The sequence below is a fragment of the Pogona vitticeps genome, chromosome 8, assembly GCF_051106095.1.
Source record: "Pogona vitticeps strain Pit_001003342236 chromosome 8, PviZW2.1, whole genome shotgun sequence".
Lineage (NCBI taxonomy): Eukaryota > Metazoa > Chordata > Lepidosauria > Squamata > Agamidae > Pogona > Pogona vitticeps.
In genome coordinates, this window is record NC_135790.1 from 1230725 (window position 1) to 1249751 (window position 19027).

General features: G+C 47.7%; 2 protein-coding genes and 1 long non-coding RNA gene across 4 annotated transcripts in view; 1 reads left to right on the forward strand and 2 right to left on the reverse strand.

The window, feature by feature from the left end:
* LOC144584171 (uncharacterized) overlaps window positions 1-19027 on the forward strand; it is a 294410-nt gene that overhangs the window by 171299 nt on the left and 104084 nt on the right. The window lies entirely within an intron of this gene.
* Window positions 78-2356, reverse strand: SNRPG (small nuclear ribonucleoprotein polypeptide G). The gene is made up of 4 exons (XM_020780149.3): window positions 2211-2356; window positions 1933-1955; window positions 1199-1323; window positions 78-250 (listed from the first exon to the last, which is right to left on the reverse strand). Exons 1-4 carry the CDS (start codon window positions 2240-2242, stop codon window positions 200-202), a joined length of 231 nt encoding a protein of 76 aa, XP_020635808.1. The 5' UTR covers window positions 2243-2356; the 3' UTR covers window positions 78-199.
* Window positions 2677-7389, reverse strand: FAM136A (family with sequence similarity 136 member A). Of its 2 annotated transcripts, none has more exons than XM_072979165.2 (3): window positions 7267-7389; window positions 5328-5468; window positions 2677-4034 (listed from the first exon to the last, which is right to left on the reverse strand). In XM_072979165.2, the coding sequence occupies exons 1-3, from the start codon at window positions 7375-7377 to the stop codon at window positions 3846-3848; spliced, it is 441 nt and encodes a 146-aa protein (XP_072835266.2). In that variant the 5' UTR covers window positions 7378-7389; the 3' UTR covers window positions 2677-3845. The 2 variants fall into 2 exon arrangements, with proteins under 2 accessions (XP_072835266.2, XP_072835267.1); XM_072979166.2 differs by lacking the exon at window positions 7267-7389 and adding an exon at window positions 7100-7260.

The window sequence follows — 19027 nt, forward strand, 5'->3', positions numbered from 1 at the left end:
GCCACAGGTTCCCCCAACCTTACAGTCAGAAGCATACAAATCTGATGTTACTTGAATTAAACTTTCAACAGAAACAATTTCTCTATTTTAACAGTTTATTTTTTTAAAAAGTACACAAAGAATGTATACAGAATGTATCCTATAGAACCCATAATAATACAAAATGACGGCTACACTGTAGTAGAATCCATTACTTCATTTACACTCGTTCCAAAGCTTCTAGCATAATGATGCTGTTTCCTCGTATTACCTAGAGATTAAAAAGCAGCCAATTAATTTTAACATAGTAAAGAATTTGAGGGGAATATTATACAGCTTCATAACCTTTTTCCAAAAATCGCTAAACATACCAGCTACAGAGAATTATCATGCTTCAGTGCTTAGGTTTCAAAAGATAAATGTTTTTATTTTACCACTTAGCACTTGTTAAGTACTCTGGGTAACCCTCATTTAAGGAAATGAAACTATAAAGATGGTACCCCACTTGTGTGGCTAGAAGACATATCACATGAAAAGAAATCAAAATATATTTTTTTTTATCATAATAAGTACTTCCACTTGGGCTCTATTTTGGATTCCAGCCAACAGCTTTTATCAAAACTGGGTGGCAACAAGTGGGCTGCAAGGGGCCTTTGAATTACTTCCGTGTGGCCCACCACAAGCAGTCCCTTTGGCATGAGCCTGTTCTTATAGTATCCTAACCAGGGACCAAAGAACAAATAAAAATGGAACTACCTGGCCACTGTAAGTGACACACCTCAATTAAAGAAATATGACCTTCCGTAGGAGAATGGTTACCCACCCCCAAATATGATGCTCTGGAAACAGGTCTCAAGGTCTATTTTGAAAAACTCGGGCTTCTGTGTCCATATCACATTATATATAAATGAAACATGGGGTAGTTTTTGCTATACAATTGTGTAAATAAACAGCCTACTTTACACAATATGCAGAGAAACCCAAGAGGCTTTAAAATCACATTTAAAAGCAAGCCAATAATATAAACTGTTCTTTTAAGACTTAAATCGATACAGGATCTTTGTCTAGGAAGTACAAGAGATAATGAAGGTGAAAGCATGCATTTATAACTATACATCTTCTTCTGGAGTAGTACTGTACTACAAAAGACTAGATGCTTTCCACACTGCAAAAAGCATGATTTAAATAATTTCAACAAATTCAAATAATCTTTGCTTACCACCATTCCTATGTTGTTCTGCTGTCCACCTGGTGCCATTTCCACACACTCATCTATCACAAGATTCATAAACGGATCAAATCCTCTTAATATCCCTTGGACGTGCCGGCCACCATTTAATTTCACTGTGAAGAACACTCAGCAAGTTAGTTTTGGTTCTCCCAATACTTAATTGGCACATATGCATCGATACCATAGGCAAGAATAAAGCTGTAAAGCTATTTCTTTTCATAAGATCAACTGCTATAAGCAGATACAATGATATTCAGCCCCCTTTGATGGTAAACTGCCCAGAATAGTGCTTTCCACAAACTAGGCAAAATAAAAACCCAATAAATAAATAAATAAATATACAAAGAATACATTCACCATTCTGTGGTGTGCGTATTGCTTTTGGTGTAGCCACCTTGGGTCCTTTTAATTTTATTTTTTGGTGGGAGAAAGGTGAGGTAAAAGTACTTCAAAATCAATAAATAACATTGATTGAAAATATTTTTTTACTCAGGCTTTTCTCTTTAAATGGGACCCAAGGCGGCTGACGTGCTTGAAGGACAATATTTAAAGCCGAAAACAATGAGGGTGAAGAGGCAGCTTGAAATATTAAAAGACAAGACCAAAGCCTAGAACAAGAAGCATGCAAACAAAGAAATGCCACTCAGAAAGATGATAAACACCGCGCCCGCGTCTCCTTCCAAAACACGAGGACCCAAAAAAAAAGAAGCCCAGCTACTCACGTGACAGCTTCTTGTCCATGAACCTTAAGGGGGGGGAAGGGGAGAGAGAAAGCAATTAGGTTCTGCTGTGATGTTGGTCTACCCTTTTCGTAGCTCTAGGAAAAGCCGCCGGGGCGCAAGGCGTGCCGGGAGCGAGGAGCCCCAAACGCGGCCTAGGCGGCCCCCTTGAGCCCGGAGCCTTCCCCGCCCACCAGCCGGACGGCCGCCCACCAGCCCACCGCGGCACCCTCGGCTCCGGAGCGCCCAGCGGCGGCCGCTTCTCCCGCGGGGAGACTCACTTCTTCAGCTCCGGCGGGTGCGCTTTGCTCATCGTCGCTCCTCACGCGGATCCTCCCGTCGCCTTGGATCTCACGGTCTCCCGCCTGCGCCTTCTGAGCCCAAGACGTCACCGCGACACGCACACCCTCTAGCCAATCACGAAGTGCCCGGCGCGCAGGCGTAAGCGGAGCGTACCCGGCGCGCCGGTCAACGCGCAAAGTCCTCTGCGACGAGGACTGGTTAGACCTAGCAGCCAATCACTGCGGAGCCAAGCGTTCCTGCCCGCCCCGATAGTTCCATCGCCAACCAATCAGCGGCCCAGGAGCTCATTCCTCCCCCCCCTTTGGATGACCTGTTTCCTCCACGTGTTCTATTGGGGCTCAGAAAGCCCTTCTATTGATTCTGTACCTATGCTTATATATTTAAATATGTGCACAATTAACACATCTCGTGTGGAACCGAGGAAGAAGGATCTTATGACTGACCTATAAGGTTTACACCCATATTTATTTGGGAATGCACCACTGGGCTAAATTCAATAGTTAATTAACCCAATCAATGAAGGCTAGCAATGTAATTTAGCCCGTTTAAATAAGGTATCACTTCTGAGGGTGCATATTGAAAACTAAGTGTCATATTGTATTCCTGGCATATCTTTCTGAATGGAAGGAAAATACACTGCACTTACTTTTGAATTGCAGCTCAAGATCTTGCAACGAGAAGTGGGAGTTATTGTGAATACGCATCTGAACTCATTTTTTAAAAATCTGCTTCTTTTTCCTCCTCCATTTCTTGTGACATTTGACAAACAGTTGTAAAGATGCACTCGGTACTCCCCTTTAAGTTATATAAAAAAATTATTACCCCTTAGGCCATTACTAGCAACTGGTCATGTAGAGCGGTCATCCTAGTGGTAGTATCAATAAAAGGGCTTTTTCCACAGGCATAGGAAGATGACAGCAACAGTAGTTCAGAACACCACCTACCTAAAATCTCTGACATACAGATCTGTCACTTTTTTAAATTGTTTTTTATTTAAAGTCTTATAAAACCGTTCACAGTTTGATGTGAGAGAGGAGGGGAAGGAAGGGAGCAGGAGGACAATTTTCCTGTGACTCCCAAAGCCCGGTCCTGTTGGAATTAACACACCACATTCACAAGAACTTCTGCTTATTGGTCAGAAGTTCCTGAACTGATACTGTGCTCATAATAACATTGCCCGTCTTGCCTAATATCCATGAAATCTATACGTTTAAAGCTGTGTCTCCTGTTTGTGAGGCAGAAACCTTGTTGAACAATGTATCTTCAGAGCTGCCGGGATAGCACCATCAAAATTCTCCTGCCCCCATTATCACCTCAAAGGAAGGAACAGCCATGGCAAATGGGGAGAGGAACGCTATCAGCGCACACACCAATGTATAGAATCACCACGGATGTAACCGGGGGGGGGGGGGGGATTTCTCATCTTTACCATGTGGAGCCTTTCTTTTAAACATCTTCTAAACCACACAGGCCAGGGGCACATCACAAGACACCACCAGAAATCACCACGGAGGTACCCAGATCTGTAATTCGAGTTTCCAGCAAGCTTCCTGACATCCACCTGAATTTTAAACCAGCCGTCCTTTCCTGTTCCTCCTCTGAGCCACAAATTCCTACTGTGCGATTCCTGCCAATGTCTCTTTCATCTTCTTAGTCATACTGGGGATGAGGTGAATATGGTCATCCACACACTTTGTCACACAGGTTTCCAGCTGCTGCTTGACCTGCTGCTCTTTGGTTCCTGCATCAAAGGTGTCTTTGGCTTTGTCGTTACAGTGCATCGTACAGCGGGTGAGGCGGTCCTGTTGCGGCGGGGGGGGGAAGGAAATATACAAACGATGAAAAGCTGAGATAGGAAAGGATGGAAATAAATTGCTTTTACCCTGGGGCAAAAAGAACTTGGGAGCTGTCATGTACAACAGTGGTGTCAACCTCTTAAAGTGTTTAAAATTGATCCTCTTCCTTATTATTGATTAGTAAAACATATTTAATTTAATCTAATATTACCAAGACTCTTAATACAGGTGATTTTTCCAAGATACTGAAGGATGTACAAGATCATTTACAATCATTAACTGGCCAAGAAGACTAAAGACCAGCCCAGCTGATACTAGATTGAGGCTGAGGCAGTGGTGTATTGAAGCTTCTCCCAGCACGAGGATGTTAGAAATTCCTTAGCATGACGACAGCCCTGCCCTGGAAGAGGCTTGGATCAGGCATAACGTGGCTCTCCCCGTGTCCTACACCTTCAAAGTTCCCCTTTTCAGCTCTTCTGCCAGCAGCCCTTACCAACTGCACACGGTGACTTACTTTATCAGGTCTCGGAGAGCAGCCGGCACAAAGAGGGGTTTGCCAGCAGACCAAAATTCCTGCCAGCCAATACAGATTTCTGCTGCCCCATGAGGCTTGTGCTTCATCTTAACCCACTACAGCCTATATGTCTTTGAATTAAACATTCAACTTGGGGGGGGGGGGGAGACTACCTTTTAATGAAATGAGTGAAGAATGAAAACAAATCCTAACCCACTGTACCAAAGGTCTCTATTTGGGCCCCAAAAGAGCCCCCTATTCAGAAAACAACCCCAACTGTGTAGCTTACCAGCTGCATAAAGCACAAGCAAATGGCTCTTTAGTCCCCATCTTGGTGTGTTGGCCACAACAATTGTTTAATTCAGGGGTGGATTAAATAGCCTTGAAAAATCTTTTTGAGCCGCAGCTCTCGTGATCCCTAACAGTGGCTACAGGGGCAGTGAAGCACAGGGGTGGCCATCCAGGAACATCTGGAGGGCCACATGTGGCCCACCACTGCCTTCAGGACCCCCACCCCACCCCTCTTCCTTGGGGAAAAAGGCTGGGGGGTTTTGCAGTCGGAAGTACCGATGCGCGGCTCTCTGGGGCCCATTTCGAAAGCGCCCTCTCTGCTGGGAGGGTTGCAAAGACGCTTTGCTTGCCCCGGGGGTGCTGAGGCATGAATCGTGGCAGGCAGAGCGGCTCCTGAAGGAAAGGGAAAGACACCAAACGTGGGAGACGTGGCCCTTCCAGAGAGAGAGAGAGAGCAAGCCAGAGCCTCGTTTGTTGGCGTCCCTCTGCCTTACCTGAAATCTCTCCAGCTCCTGGGTGACCACGGCCTGCGCCTGCGCCAAAGGAGCGTGGCAGCGCTCGATGCACTGGTGGACCTGCTGCATGGAGGCCTTCCCGTCCTCACAGCAGGCGGCGCTGCACCGGAACATGGCCCCCTGCGGAGAACACGAAGAATCCTCACCCGAGGCTCAAACCAAAAGCTCTTCTTGACCTGCGCTTGTCCTCTGGGAGCTGAACCCCAGAGGGAGGCGCTACCTGTGGCTGTGTGTGTGTGTGTGTGGGGGGGGTTCCCACAGGGCGCTGCCGTCCCTGCTGAGAAGCCTCTCCGTTGGGACATGCGCACAACTTGCTCCAGGCTATCTCACAGGCAGCACCTACCTGCAGGACCTTCCCTGGGTTTTAAGACCACCTCCGGCCAGGACCTTTCTCTCAGCCCCGCCTCTCGGGACGACATGAGACGGGGCCTTCTTGGTGGCCATTCCCAGCCTGCGGAACTCCCTTCCCGTGGATTCTAGAGCGGTCCCATCCTTTGCCCACGGATGGGGGGCAGGACCTTTCTCTGTGCACTTGCTGTTCTCCCGACACAATTTTTGTTTTCATTCTGGGGTTGTTTCAATGTGACTGCTCTGTTTTGACTTCACGTTGCTTTTTTTAGGCGTTCCTTAATTGTTTGGTAAGCCACCCGGGCCTCTAAGACTGGAAAACTAGCTAATTACCTAAATGAAAGCTGAGCCGAAGTCCTCTTCACCAGGAAGGGGCAGAGCTCAAAACTGCAGGCGGGCTGCCCCTCGGCCCACAAGAGGCCCCACCGGGTCTCCTTCAGCCGCAGACCACAGACCCCTACATACAGGGGGCAGAACTGCACGGGGGGGAGAGGGGGATCTGGGTTCGAGTCTCTGTTCAGGCCAGGCATCCTGGCAGGGGTGTGGTCAGACTGAAAGCCCTTGCAAGGACACACTGGGATCCCCCGGTTTTCTGAATCTCTTTATTACACCTCCGGGTTCCCTTTCCTGCTGGGAGGTCCCGGGGAGCAAAGAAGGAGGACGGGGTGCCTCTCCCACGTGGGAACCCAGCGGGCAAGGCAAGGCACGTGGATAAGTTACTTAATGTGCAGCCTGCATAATTAACTTGTAAACCGCCCAGAGAGTGCTTGAAGCACTAAGGGGCTGGTATATAAGCAGCACACTTTGCTTTTTTTCTCTCCCTTTTTTGCTTTTTTAATTGGGAGGGGGGAGTCAAGCCCAGCCTGAAGGTCTGCCTCTGGGTTTCGAACCCCTCCCTGGGCCTTCCGAGCGCTCCTCCACGGGGGCCAGGAGGGAAAGGGCCGAACCCTGCCCGCGGAGGGCCCCCCGACCCATTTCCTCTCCGCCTCGCCCGCTCGCCTTCGCTAAGCCTTAGGGGGCAGAGAGAGAAGCCGGCCGCACAACAGCCCCGCCAGGTAGACCCGGCCAAGGGAGGCGAGGGAAGCGCGACCAGACCACCTCAAGGTGACCCCGTGGCCGGGCAGGGAACGGACCCGGGTGCCCTGGAGGGGACGACCAGGGGTGCAAAACCGGGGATCTGGAAGCGTTCCTTTCCCCCCCCTCCACTCCGAACTACTTCTGGCAGTCGCGCCCCCCCTCCAAAAAAAAAGTAACGTTTCCAAGCGGCGGGGGCTCCCACCGGGGCCAGAGGAGGGGGGAGGCGAGCGCCCGGCCTGCGCGCATGGATGGCCGCGTTCCCACGTGCGCGTCAGGCAGGCAGGCAGGCTCGCCGGGGCGCCCCGCTCCGCCCGGGATCGGCTGACCTGCATCTTGCGGATGTTCTGCCGCTCGAGGCCCTGCACCATCCCCTCGATGGCCTCCTGCACGCGGAGCTGCTGAGCCTCGGCCATCCCGGATCGCGCCCCGGCGCCTGCACCGATCCGATCCACCCGACCGCCCGGGCACGGGGTGGCCTTCCTTCCCGGGTCACCTCGGCGGGGCTTCCGCGACGCCGACGCCGCCGCCGACGCCGCCTCGGGAGCGCACACGAGCAGCCTCCAGCGCCCGGCGCCCGGCACTGCAAGCCGGGCCAGGCCGCCATTCGGCAGGGCGAGCGGGCTCCCCCTGCCGACGCCGATTCCTCCTGAGCCGGGAGGGCTGCACCGGTTGCATGTCGGCCTGCACGCCTTACAAAGCAGTAAAATCAAAGATTAATGTTAAACAGCAACAGATCTTAAAAATCCGATCTACTCCACTCCGCTCCTGTCTTCCTAAAAAAATCTATTTCCTTTTTTAAAAAAAAAGAGTTTTAAGGAAGGGAGCCAAGTTTCCCCTGGTTTCCCCCCCCCCCCCAATAAAATCCTGCCGCAACTTTAAGGCTAGCAGATCTATTTTACTGTGAACTTTGGGGGAACGACCAGAACTCAGCTTGGTTTTTTTCCTCTAGAGTCCTCATAGGGCTGGAAGATGCTGGTACTGTATTTGTAGCCCCAAAGTAGCCTACAAAATTCTGGCGTTTACCATTCACTTCTCAGACACAATCCAATTTTTTAAAACATCGTGGATAGTGGTGGTGGGGGGTTGTTGGTTAAAATGAAAAGCCTTTCCTAATGTGGGGGAGAAAAATGAGAAGTTACTTATCCTGAGCTAAAGGAATAATACACAGCCTCATTAAAGTGGAGGTGGAGGGGACTGATCCTGAACCATGAAGATGGGTGCTGGAATAAAGGAATACACCAACCTCAACCTGGAATGGGAAGGAGGAGGAGGAGTGGAAGGAAGAAGACCGAGGGATGATTTTGAAAAATCAGGAGGACTGAGGACGGCAGACCCCAAAATCCGATTTAAGGCAGAGGTGTGCCATTTGTGGCCTTCCAGCTGTTTCTGGACTACATCTCCCCTCATGCCTCACCTTTGGGAATGCTGTCAAAGGGCTGGTCGTCAGAATTATGAGCCCAAAACATCTGGCGGACCGCCGTTGCCCACAGTTTTCTTTAATGATAAAGAAAATTATTAACTAGTGAAAGCATCTGAGTGTCCCAGCCGGAGTTTCTCCCATTTTTACCAGTAAGGACATGGGCTTGCTTTCTTTGATTATTGGTTGGAAAACATACCTTTCTGGATTACAACTCTCCCGATTTCTAGCCAGCATGGTTGAGAACTCTGAGATTCCTTTGAAGTTTAATTTTCACAAACCGGGTCCCCTCTCTCTAAGCATAAAATGCTTGCCATTCTAATCTGGGCTCTCTCTAATACTGTATCTTTCCAGCCCTACACTCTTTGTTCCTTGTCTCAGGTAAGGAGAGGAATTGGGATGTAGCTCCATGTGCGTCCCACGAGGGGGCGGGAGTAGCCTGCGCTAAGGTGAGCACAAGGGTCTGGATTGTCTTTTAACTCTCCTCCCACCCCACCCCACCCCTTGGCTTGCTGTAAACTTACTTTGCACGGCCCCATGGGTTGCAAAAAAACAACAACGCCAAAACAAAGCAAGCACACAGGGCAGCTGGACTGGCTCAGCAAGGAGGCAAATGGAGAATGAGCCCAACCAGCCTGACATGGGAGCACCGTTTTGCACACTTGTCTTCTCTCTCTCTCTCACTTGGAAACACCATCTTTTAAACTATTTACCTCCCATGATATGCCAGCATCATTGTATTGTGCGCAAATAGTCATCGTCTCTGTGCTAATTTCCTTTGGAAAGTCTAACTACCCCTTACGGTGCTATTATTCTTCCTTTCCATGTTTTAGAAATATTTCATTTCTATCGATCAGAGGATGTGACTATACCAAACACTCAGCTTGCTGGAAGTTTTAAAATCTGGGTCCCTGGTCGCTCCTGCTGCTAAAATCTCTGGAGTTGCTCACTTCAAGATAATGAATCGTTCCCTTGTCAGAGTCCACACCACCGCTTCCCAATCAGTTCAGTTTCCACAGGGAACACAGCCACGCCTTATTAACACCATCTTCTTCCTTTTCCTTTGTCCTCCTTTTAAATTAATTTATATATTTTTGGAAGTGACATAGCACTTACCTGATGCAGCACTAAATCTGACAAGAGTACAGTATTTTTTTTTAAAAAAAGGATAACGTGTGTGTAAGAAGGGAGGCAACAGGTACACAATTGAGAAGAATTAGCCCACTGTAAAGTATTCACGAAGGCTTTCAAAGCCGGGATCCGAGGGCTGTTGTAGGTTTTTTGGGCTATCCTACTGCTTCACCCTGAAGCCGTCACTGGCACTATAGGGCATGTCTGCGCATGCCCCTCTGGACTGGCATGTGACAGAAAACAGAAAAGAGTAATGCCTGTTGAATCAGTACAAAATAAACCACCACCACCCCTGTCGACTGAGCAAAAAACAAAAAAACAAAAAAAAACCCACAGAAGCAAAACAAATGCCTGCTGAGCAAGACCTTGTCTTCCCTGCATTTAGCTTGTTATGTATTGTAGTCACAAGTAAATATTCCAATTTTTATCACACCAACTCTGACACAAGATGCGGGGTGACCAAAACATAAGCCACATCCTCGCTCTCCCACGAGAGCTGCTCCAGGCAGCTCATGGCAAGAGAATAAATAACATATTATCCATCCTTTCTGAAGAAGTCAGTCCCCGTCTTCATCAGATTCACCAGTTGGGAGGCAGGGGGAGAAAAAGAAGGGGTTGGTCAAGGTTGAGCAACCCTCCTGTTGATGGACTCCCATGTGACTAATGAGCAAGATCCTGAACACTATGAAGGGCAAGACAAAGCTGGTCAGCAGAGAAGCCAAGGTTTGCCAGGCCAGCCTCAGTGTAGCTACTAAGCCCATGTTAGATGCACGACACACATATCCATCCCGTTTGCCCTCCATGGGAATTCGGCCCCATATCCTCTCTCTCTCTCTCTCTCTCTCTCTCTCTCTCTCTCTGACGGCTGGTAACGGGACTCTGAGGATAAACTGAGTGACTTCAATGAATGAATGGTCTGCAAAATATCACTTTCTGCTGTCAAAGAATTTGGGGATTTCAGAGAGGATATGACTCTGAAAAACACATGATGGGAAATGAAGCAGAAGGGCAGCAAGCCTTTTTTCTTTTTCTTTTTTGACCCCTTTGCACCTAAAAAAAGGGAACTTGACCGTCTGGAAGGAAGTAGAGAAAGGAACATTTTTGTCTTGAGTTGAAGACTTGACTCAGAAATGCGTGCCCTCTGTTTCATCAGAGAGGGTGGGCAAAGCTTAAAATGATGCAGAAATCCACCCTATTGCCAGTAAGAGATCATATCAGCTGCATAAGCTCAGGCAAGGGAAGGGTGACCTTCTTTCTAGGAAAGCTCCTGTTCCATGAGGAAGTGAAGAAAGCTGGGAGACCCCCCCCCAAAATAAAACCAAAGAAACAAGAGTCATGCTTACGAATCGCTCCTCTTCCTGGCTTCTCCCTTCCTTGTGGCCCCAGATTGTCCTTATTTAGTTATCAGGATTGTTGCGTGTACCTCTTCACTCCCTACCCCACCCCCTGTTTTTTTAGAAAATGGCACCGCTTTCTAAAAAGGCCAGCCCAGTGGTGTCCAGACTGGCACACTGAAATGAGAGAAATTGCCTCCAACTCCAGGAAGCTCCCATCACTAGTTGTGCCAGCAACATCAATTCAAAATCATGGATGTATATGGAACATAGGTAAAATGGAAACAAAATGTTAAGATAATTAAGACTGGTTTTGATCTATAGAGGGCTACTTCAATAGCGTTATCTCAGCCATTTGCTAGACCTTCTTTTGTACACATACAGTAGTGGGACGTTGGTTACAAGCACATAAATGCTTCTTTGATTGTATTCCTCCACAGTCACAGAACATTTGTCCTGTATTGAAGTAGCCCCCATTTTACTTCATTCTTCCTTGATCCTCCTCTTTCACTTTGAAGTCTGTGAAGGGACTTCCAGAGAGTCCAGCCAGAGTCTTATCCTGGTGGGAGAACCCCTTCAGCACTCATCCCTTCAGAAAAACGTGCTTGTTGCTACTCTCCATAGATTCAGCCTAGTCTCCTCCAGTTTAACGTTCGGAGTTTCAAAGATGTGCAGAAAGTTTTTCCTTGATTTTAGCCATCATCAAGGGGGGTCGGTGCCCATTTTTATCTAATAGCTGGCCGGAGGATCTTCTTTGTTTTATTTTATTTTGTTTATTTACATATTTTTGTTTCATTTTATTTTTATCAGTTATTACTCCTTGTTTTGAATGGATGGTCCATGGCGGGTCTATTTCAGTGGCATTATTTTTGTCTTCTAAGTTTGTAAACTGTTTGGGGAACAGGGTGGGTGGGAGGATGGAATAAAAAAAGGCTACAATAAACAAACATCCTTAGATATATATTCTGGCTGATAAGATGCCCGGTTAGTTTAATTTACAGTATATTGCTGGCTCATGAGTAAAACCCCTTTGGCAAGCAGGAAAGTGCCTTCACTCTTCTGTGAATTCTCTCAACATCCCAGAAATCCACTTCTCAGATGATGTGGAGACATTTTTCTTGTTAAAAAAATGAAGTTGTTGATGCTTGGTGTTGATGCTTTCTGTGTTTTGGAACAAATGGAGAAAGCAATGATCTCCTGCTACTTCCAGACACAACAAATCAGCAGCTCCCGGGGTAATGGTGATTTTTCTGGGCACTTTTCCTGTACAGGCTCAGGATCAAGACTTCAGCCTTGTGGAAAGAAAAGGAACAAAGTAAAGCTATACGTAGTCCTCCTGAGCAGGAGTGGCTTAGTGGCCTGCCCGCGGGCCAGCCACCTGAGGCAACCACATTGCCCAGTCTAACAGCAAGGCTAGCCCCAGTTGCCAACCATTCTGGGGCAAAGAAACCACACAGCGTGGCTTGTTCCTGTCCTTTTTGCAGTGATTTGATATGCAGGAGTCTCCAAGGGATGCTTTTAAATGATTAAATATGATTGGTTAAAGTTATGGCTATAGAAGGGCTGTTTCCAAAGCTGACCACCCTATTATTATGTGGCATTAAGTAAAGTAACTGCCTCTTAGCATGAGTCCCTCAGTCTGCAACCTGGGGACAATAACCCTGATTTCCCTGTATATAAAGGATACCCAGTATGGTGTAGTGGATAGAGTGATGGACTAGGACTCAGGAGGACTGGATTCAAATCCCCACTCAGCCATGGAAATTCACTGGGGGTGTGGAACTGGTCAATCTACTCCTTAAACATAGGACCCTTTGAGTCAGTATAAGCCATTTCTGACTTGAGAGCATATAACAAACAAATAAAAAAACTTATAGAATTGTTTTAAGGATTGCTGAGACAGTAGGGGGGGAACTAGTTTGAAATTCTGAAGTACATGCTGAGAATTATTGGCTGCCAACGTCTTAAATTAACACACCCAATTAACAAGACTGAAAGCGAGGTTTATTTTCGCAAAGCCGAAACGATGAAGCAACCTCTCTCTGTCTCGAACGCAAGCCGTTTGCTGGTGGAAACACCCATTACCTCTTCAAAGGGTCTCTTGCAGACATTAACTAATTCATGACACTTGCAAAAGTTCCATCCCGGTAAAATAAAATTAGGGGCGACAGCCCAGGAGGGGATGGAAAAGTCCTTCTTCAACAGCCGCACTGTGTGACGCCCGGGTCAAAAGAGCTTAAGAGGCTCCAGACGTACACAGTACATTACACATTGGAAACTGGAAACAGAAGCCAAAGATGCAGCCCGGTCTGGCCCGCCAGAGAATGATTTATTGATTCTCTTTGAAAACCTTGCCCTGAGAAGCTCGACTGAGTTTCAAAATCTTCTGAACCAACAACAGTGAACACTCAGTGGCTGGAGGGCCGATTGGATTTCAGCTCAAACCAACAGTCAATGCAGTGCCAGGGGCCCTAGCACTGGCGCATCTCCGCAGGCCAGTTGTATTCTGATCCCAAATCGTGCACAAGCTGGGTGGAATAGCTCAGTGAGTTGGAGCTGCTGGCCTGCTGTCTGATTCCCCACTGGAGGGAAGAGCCAGCCTGCGTACCTTTGGGCAAGCTGTGCAATGATCCCAGTGTACCCCAGAAGAAGGAAATGGGAAACCACTTCTGAGTTCACTTATGATTAGAGAAGTCTGGAAGGTGTCACTCTAAGTCAGAATTGACTTGAGAGTGCATTGTTATTGATTGATTGATTGAGTCATTGATTCATTCAAAATATTTTTATCCCATCTTTCTCCTTAAAAAGGATCCAAGGCAGCTTTCATCATTAAAAAGACAACATTTAAAAGCTAAAAAATCCATTGTTGTTGTTGTTGTTGTTGTTGTTGTTGTTGTTGTTGTTGTTGTTGTTGTTGTTGTTGTTGTTGTTGTTGTTGTTGTTAATGGTGCTCAGCCAACCTACAGAAGGGACACTTTGCCAAGGGTTGGTTGTGAATCTATTGTGTAGGTAGGAATTCTTGGCCTCCTGGAGTCAGAAAATACTGTAAAAGGCTGTACCCCTTCACAGCTTCCCACCTAAGGAGAATGTAGGCTCTTTTCTAGTATCTCTCTGCACAAAAGTAATGTTGATGCCTTAAAGGAAGGAAGGAAGGAAGGAAGGAAGGAAGGAAGGAAGGAAGGAAGGAAGGAAGGAAGGAAGGAAGGAAGGAAGGAAGGAAGGAAGGAAGGAAGGAGGGAAGGAAGGAGGGAAGGGAAGGGAAGGGAAGGGAAGGGAAGGGAAGGGAAGGGAAGGGAAGGGAAGGGGCCTTTGAAAACACAGGAGGGGTAATTAGCTTCCATTAAAAACAGGGATCACACACAGCAAGAAAAACACATTGTGCTGAACCACTTCCTATTTCTACCTGAGCACCTTTGGACCAGCCCAAAAGAGAATGCCATTTTGGAGTCAGAATCGGAGCTGCAGTAAGAAGTAAAAGATATCTGATCATCCTTGAACAAGATTCTGCAGCTCCCCAAGTGACAGATTAGCTTTCTTTCATTTGGTGAATTTTTGTCACAAAATAAACCATGCCCATACTTTTTGCCTGTTGATTGTTGACGGAGCAAACCCAATAGCTGAAAGGATCACATTTTATCACTCTCTGACTGCACAGCTGCCATCCTGTCTAGTTCAACCCAATGACTGTTGTTTTTTTTTAAAGATGTTCAAATTTCAGAATGTACTAGAAATAAGAATTCTGAGAACTCAAGGATGCTACAACAGAAGCCTATGGCTTTGGTCTCAGCATTTTAAGTTTTGGCTGCCATGTGAATGTCTAAAATGGTATAATTTCTTTTTAAGAGCGGACGACAACTTTCCCCTCTTTTAAAACCTTTATTAATTATTCCCTTCAAGCCTCCATTTCCATTACTGCCTGTGATTCAAGCCCACCAGCCGTGAGCATACAGGAAAGATGGCCTCTTTTGGAGATGTTGACACTCACAATTTGGATGGGTGAAAGGTGATGATGACTCTGAGATTGCGTGGCCTTCACACATGACAAAGCCTCCCCAGAAGGGGTGGCTGAAATCGGTTTCCATGAGTCTCTAGCAGGAAATGGGGCCCTTCTCCAAAGGAAGCAGCAGTGGATGTGCCCACATCCTGATGTGGCCATAGGGTGAGAGCCTGTTCTGGTTGCACATGGGAGCCCTGCTTTGGTAGGGCAGCAGAGATTACCCCACCACCTCCTCGGCAAGAAGGAGAGGGATCGGCAGAGTCTGTGGCAAAGGGCTGTGGTGGGAGGGGGCCCTTTCCCCTGCTGCTTTCCAAAAGGAGGCACATGAGTCCCGACTGGTGGCACCTGCTTCAGTCCAAGGGAAAACACAATCACTCCCTTTTTCCTCATTGCTGCAAGAGGGTGAGATGTGGAGCTTGCTCTCCAAGAGCATTTTGTACGTTTGCAGGACTGGTTTTGCACTTTTCTTTAGAAAGGTACCTTTTTGCCACTGAACAGCTTCGTTTTCCTCAGATCTGCGTGATCTAGTTTGCCCCCCCCTCCGAAAGTAACATCCATCACCACCTCTCACAAAGTTTATCAGGCCACTGCGGAACAAGGAAAGGAGATCTTCCTCATGAGTAAGGTGCAGACAGACTCTGGGTGCCTGTCAGTGCCTCCTCTTGGCCGGCAGGGGGACCCACAAGTAAAGTTATTCTGCAGAGAGAGGGATTTTATTCTCTGGGTACAGAAAAAAAAAATCATTCCCCATTTGATTTACCCCAGTGAAAATGTGGCTCACTTTTTAGCTTTAAAGGACTGCAGGCTTTCCTGCATTTCTTTTTGTGGTTGTTCAAGGCACACTTCAGATGGCTCGACAAGAGCCTTGTTACATCCAGTGTTTTAAGGCCTGCGGTGCTCACAGCACTACCATCGCACCAGCCTGAACACCCACACAATCTTTGATGATTTGGGTTAATCCTTTTTACTACTCGCATGGAAGACACTTCCCAGAGAATAGCCTTTGAGTCCTGGTAGAAGTAAAAAACAACTATGCGTGAAATCTTGCTAGTTGCAGTTAACCATGCCAGCCTAAATGGAGTGGCTCCAATTCCATGGGTGCAGGAAGTCCACTCCAGGCCTAGTTTTGAACTTAAGGGAACCTCTCCAGGATGCTCAACCTGTCTCCTCCTTAGGTTCAGCACCCGGGACAGCTCCTGTTAAAGCGCAGCCTAAACACTGGGGTGGATTCACTGCCCCTGTTCAGCATAAGGCAGCTTTCTGAGCGTGTTCCCAAAATGGAAAGGAATTTCCTGGTGGAAAAAGGGTTTAGTAACGCTGCTTGATGAAAATGAACCTAGATCAATCTAGCCCAGGGTTGTTCTTTTTTTCAATGAGTGCTTGAGGTGATGATGGAACATTCAAACATGTGCTTTAAAAAACCATCCCCCCCTTGACTGGTATTAAGACACAGACTGCTTACTCAGCACCAAGGTCCTATTTAGCTGCAATTCAGCTCTGATTAAAACCTCAGAATTGCTTTACTTGCTCATTCAATCTAGCGTTATTTTTTTTTCCAACAACAGGCAACAAAGGTGTCCCTGAGAAGCTTGAAAATGGGGGAATGAAGTTTGCAATAAATAAATAAATAAATAAATAAATAAATAAATAAATAAATAAATAAACCCTCCAAAACTGAGATGGTCTACTATGGCTTCTGTGCGGAGGCCACCCAGGAATAACAGCCACCGATGAGTGCCTCATTCATGAAACGCTCTGCGTTATCTAGGGTTGCTCCCTGTTTAGTCCCAAAGTGGTAAACTTTTATTTGCTGAAAAATGATCACATGAGAAATCATATCCCATCTGAAAGCCATTCTCACAAACGGAATACAGCGGAGCGCTAGAGCTCGAAAAAGTTACTTTCCTGGATTACACTTTCCATTTCTCCCAACCAGTAATGTTCTCTTACACCAGCACCGTTGCTTCTGAGATTTGTCTTCCTGCCTGGAGACCTGCCAGAAACATAATAATCCCCTGAGATTTCAGCCAGGGGCCCAAGACCTGGTCATTCATGATTAAGCCCTTCTGGTGTGAGAATACTCCCTTCCCTGCCCAATTTTCCTCTTCTGTGGTTGCTTTCAGGTTCTGCCTCAATCTTCACCCTCCTCCTCCTCCTCCTTCTCCTCCTCTGTCAAAGGACCATGAGAGGCCCCAGGAAGATGGAATTCCACCAAAGCCAGGGCAGGGCCTCCCAGTGGAGCTTCCCTTGCCAAGAGCAGTTGCCTCTTCACAAGAGGGCCTCCCTTTGCTCTGGTGGTGTGGTTTGCTTTAACTCACCACCATCCTTTTAATTCCCCACTCAGGAGGCAGTAAGGGATGCCACGCTGCCTGCTGAGCAGGATTATGATCCAGCTGTTCTGGGAAGGAAGGGCAAGGCCGTCGTCCTTCCCCGAGCCGGCAGCCCAATTAGTGGCCGGTGGCTTTGCCCTCAAGAAGCAAAAGGTGGCCCACTCTTCCTTCTCCACATAGGGATCCATGAATCATATAACCCACTCCGCTGTAATGAAGCAAAGCAGAACTCTTCTTTTAATTAAATAAGCAAATGGCAATGGTAAGGCTCCGGTATTTTGCAATAGGGATAGATTAATGCTTGGGGGGGGGGGAGAATAAAATGAGGAAAGGTCAGGATTGCTCCAGTTGTTGGTGAAGGCGGGAAAATTTGCAAATCTCCTCAGACATCCCTCTTTTTTTTTTCTTCTGAAAATGTCCAGAAGAACCGACACGGAGATAAAATGGCGTCCGTGCCCTCCAGGCCTCTCTTTCAGTTTCCCCTCCCCTTTCTTAATCTTGGTGTCTCTCCAGGGGTTGTGGAGTTCTCCCCTTCTCACCATGCCCCCCCACACTTTCTTTTTTTCCTAGCAAGGAGGTCCTGGAGGTTCGCGGGAGAGAGCCTTCCGACTGAGCCTGAGGGGAGGGGCTCTGCAGGTTCCTCCCTTCAGGCCCCACTCCTGAAGGGGCCCAAGCACCCGTATCTCCCAACCCTCTCTCCCTTCCCGTCTCCTGACTTTTTGGTCTGCTGGCATTGCAAAAGCACACAACACAGGTGAAAACAACTTTGGGCTGAACCAGCGAGCCCTGGCATCGACCAGAGAGAGGTGGAAACGGGCACCTGGGCTGCAAAACCACTCCACAAAATAAAAGCAAATCTTCTCCTCCTCCTTCTCCAGTGAAGAGCTTTACCTCCCTGCCAGGAGATCGCAGGAAGAACAGAAATCTCCTGCAACTTCAACCATCTTGAGACTTGATGGCTCCTAAGCCTCATAGGAGCTAGAAACTTGCTAATGAGAGAGAGAGAGAGAGAGAGAGAGAGAGAGAGAGAGAGAGATGGGTGAGTGGGTTGAAAGCTGAGAGCCCAGAAGAGACCAGGTTTTCCACTATGAAGCTTCCCTTAATAAACCATCCTGAGCTTTTCCCTGCTTGTGGCTTTTTAGCAAATGCTGCTTAGACCAACCACGGCCTCCTTCATCAGACGAGAACGGCAGAGAAAGAAGAAACGCCACAAAAAAGACAACACCAAGGAGCCACAGGATCAGCCAGGTCTGGACACAAACAGCCTAAGATGGATGGGGTGATGCATTGACACCTGTGAGCCCTTCCCTGCAGAAGCAGCAGCCCCCGGGGAGTTCAGCTCTGGTTACTCACAGCTCTCCAACCGACACTCGACACTCAGCATGCTGGCTACTAGCTGTGTCCGATCCTGTGAGGTCTAAATTAAGGGTTGTGAAGTCACTGCTTGAGCATCTTTGAAATGCTCTCTCTCTCTCAGAAGCCCCATGCCTCTGGGTGTCCTAATGGCATAGTTTCTCTAAGGGCTAAGCCTTTTATGGCAAGCAGCTGGACTGATTCCCCCTCAAGTGCCCACAACACCCTGCCCCTTAGGGCTGCGGGCAACCCTGCCACCTCAAGGCCCACTGCCTGGTTTTGCAAACCAGAAGCCCAGCTTTTCAAGGACTGTGTTCAGGTTAAACGGCAAGGTACCGTGGCCACAAAGCCAGGCAGAGATGGTCATGTACTTATTTCCTTGTTCCCTTTGTGGTTAAAAGACTCAGAGCTAAGTCAGGAAGCCATGGGTTTGAATTATGTTTCTGCTGTCAATGAAGGCCAGAGAACTGGGACACGCTGGCCACATCAAAAGGGAGAGGACTCCCATCTGAAGACAGCTGCCATTCACTCCCCTCGCTGGCTTGCCTTAGGTCATTGCAAGCAGTGCCATCAACAATAGCCCACAAGCTGCCAAGGAGATCTTGGCGTGATCCCCAAGGTGGGTGCCCAGCAGGCACGCCCATCCCTAAGGCCAGCTCTGGATCTTCTGCACATCCCTCATCGGAGGCCTT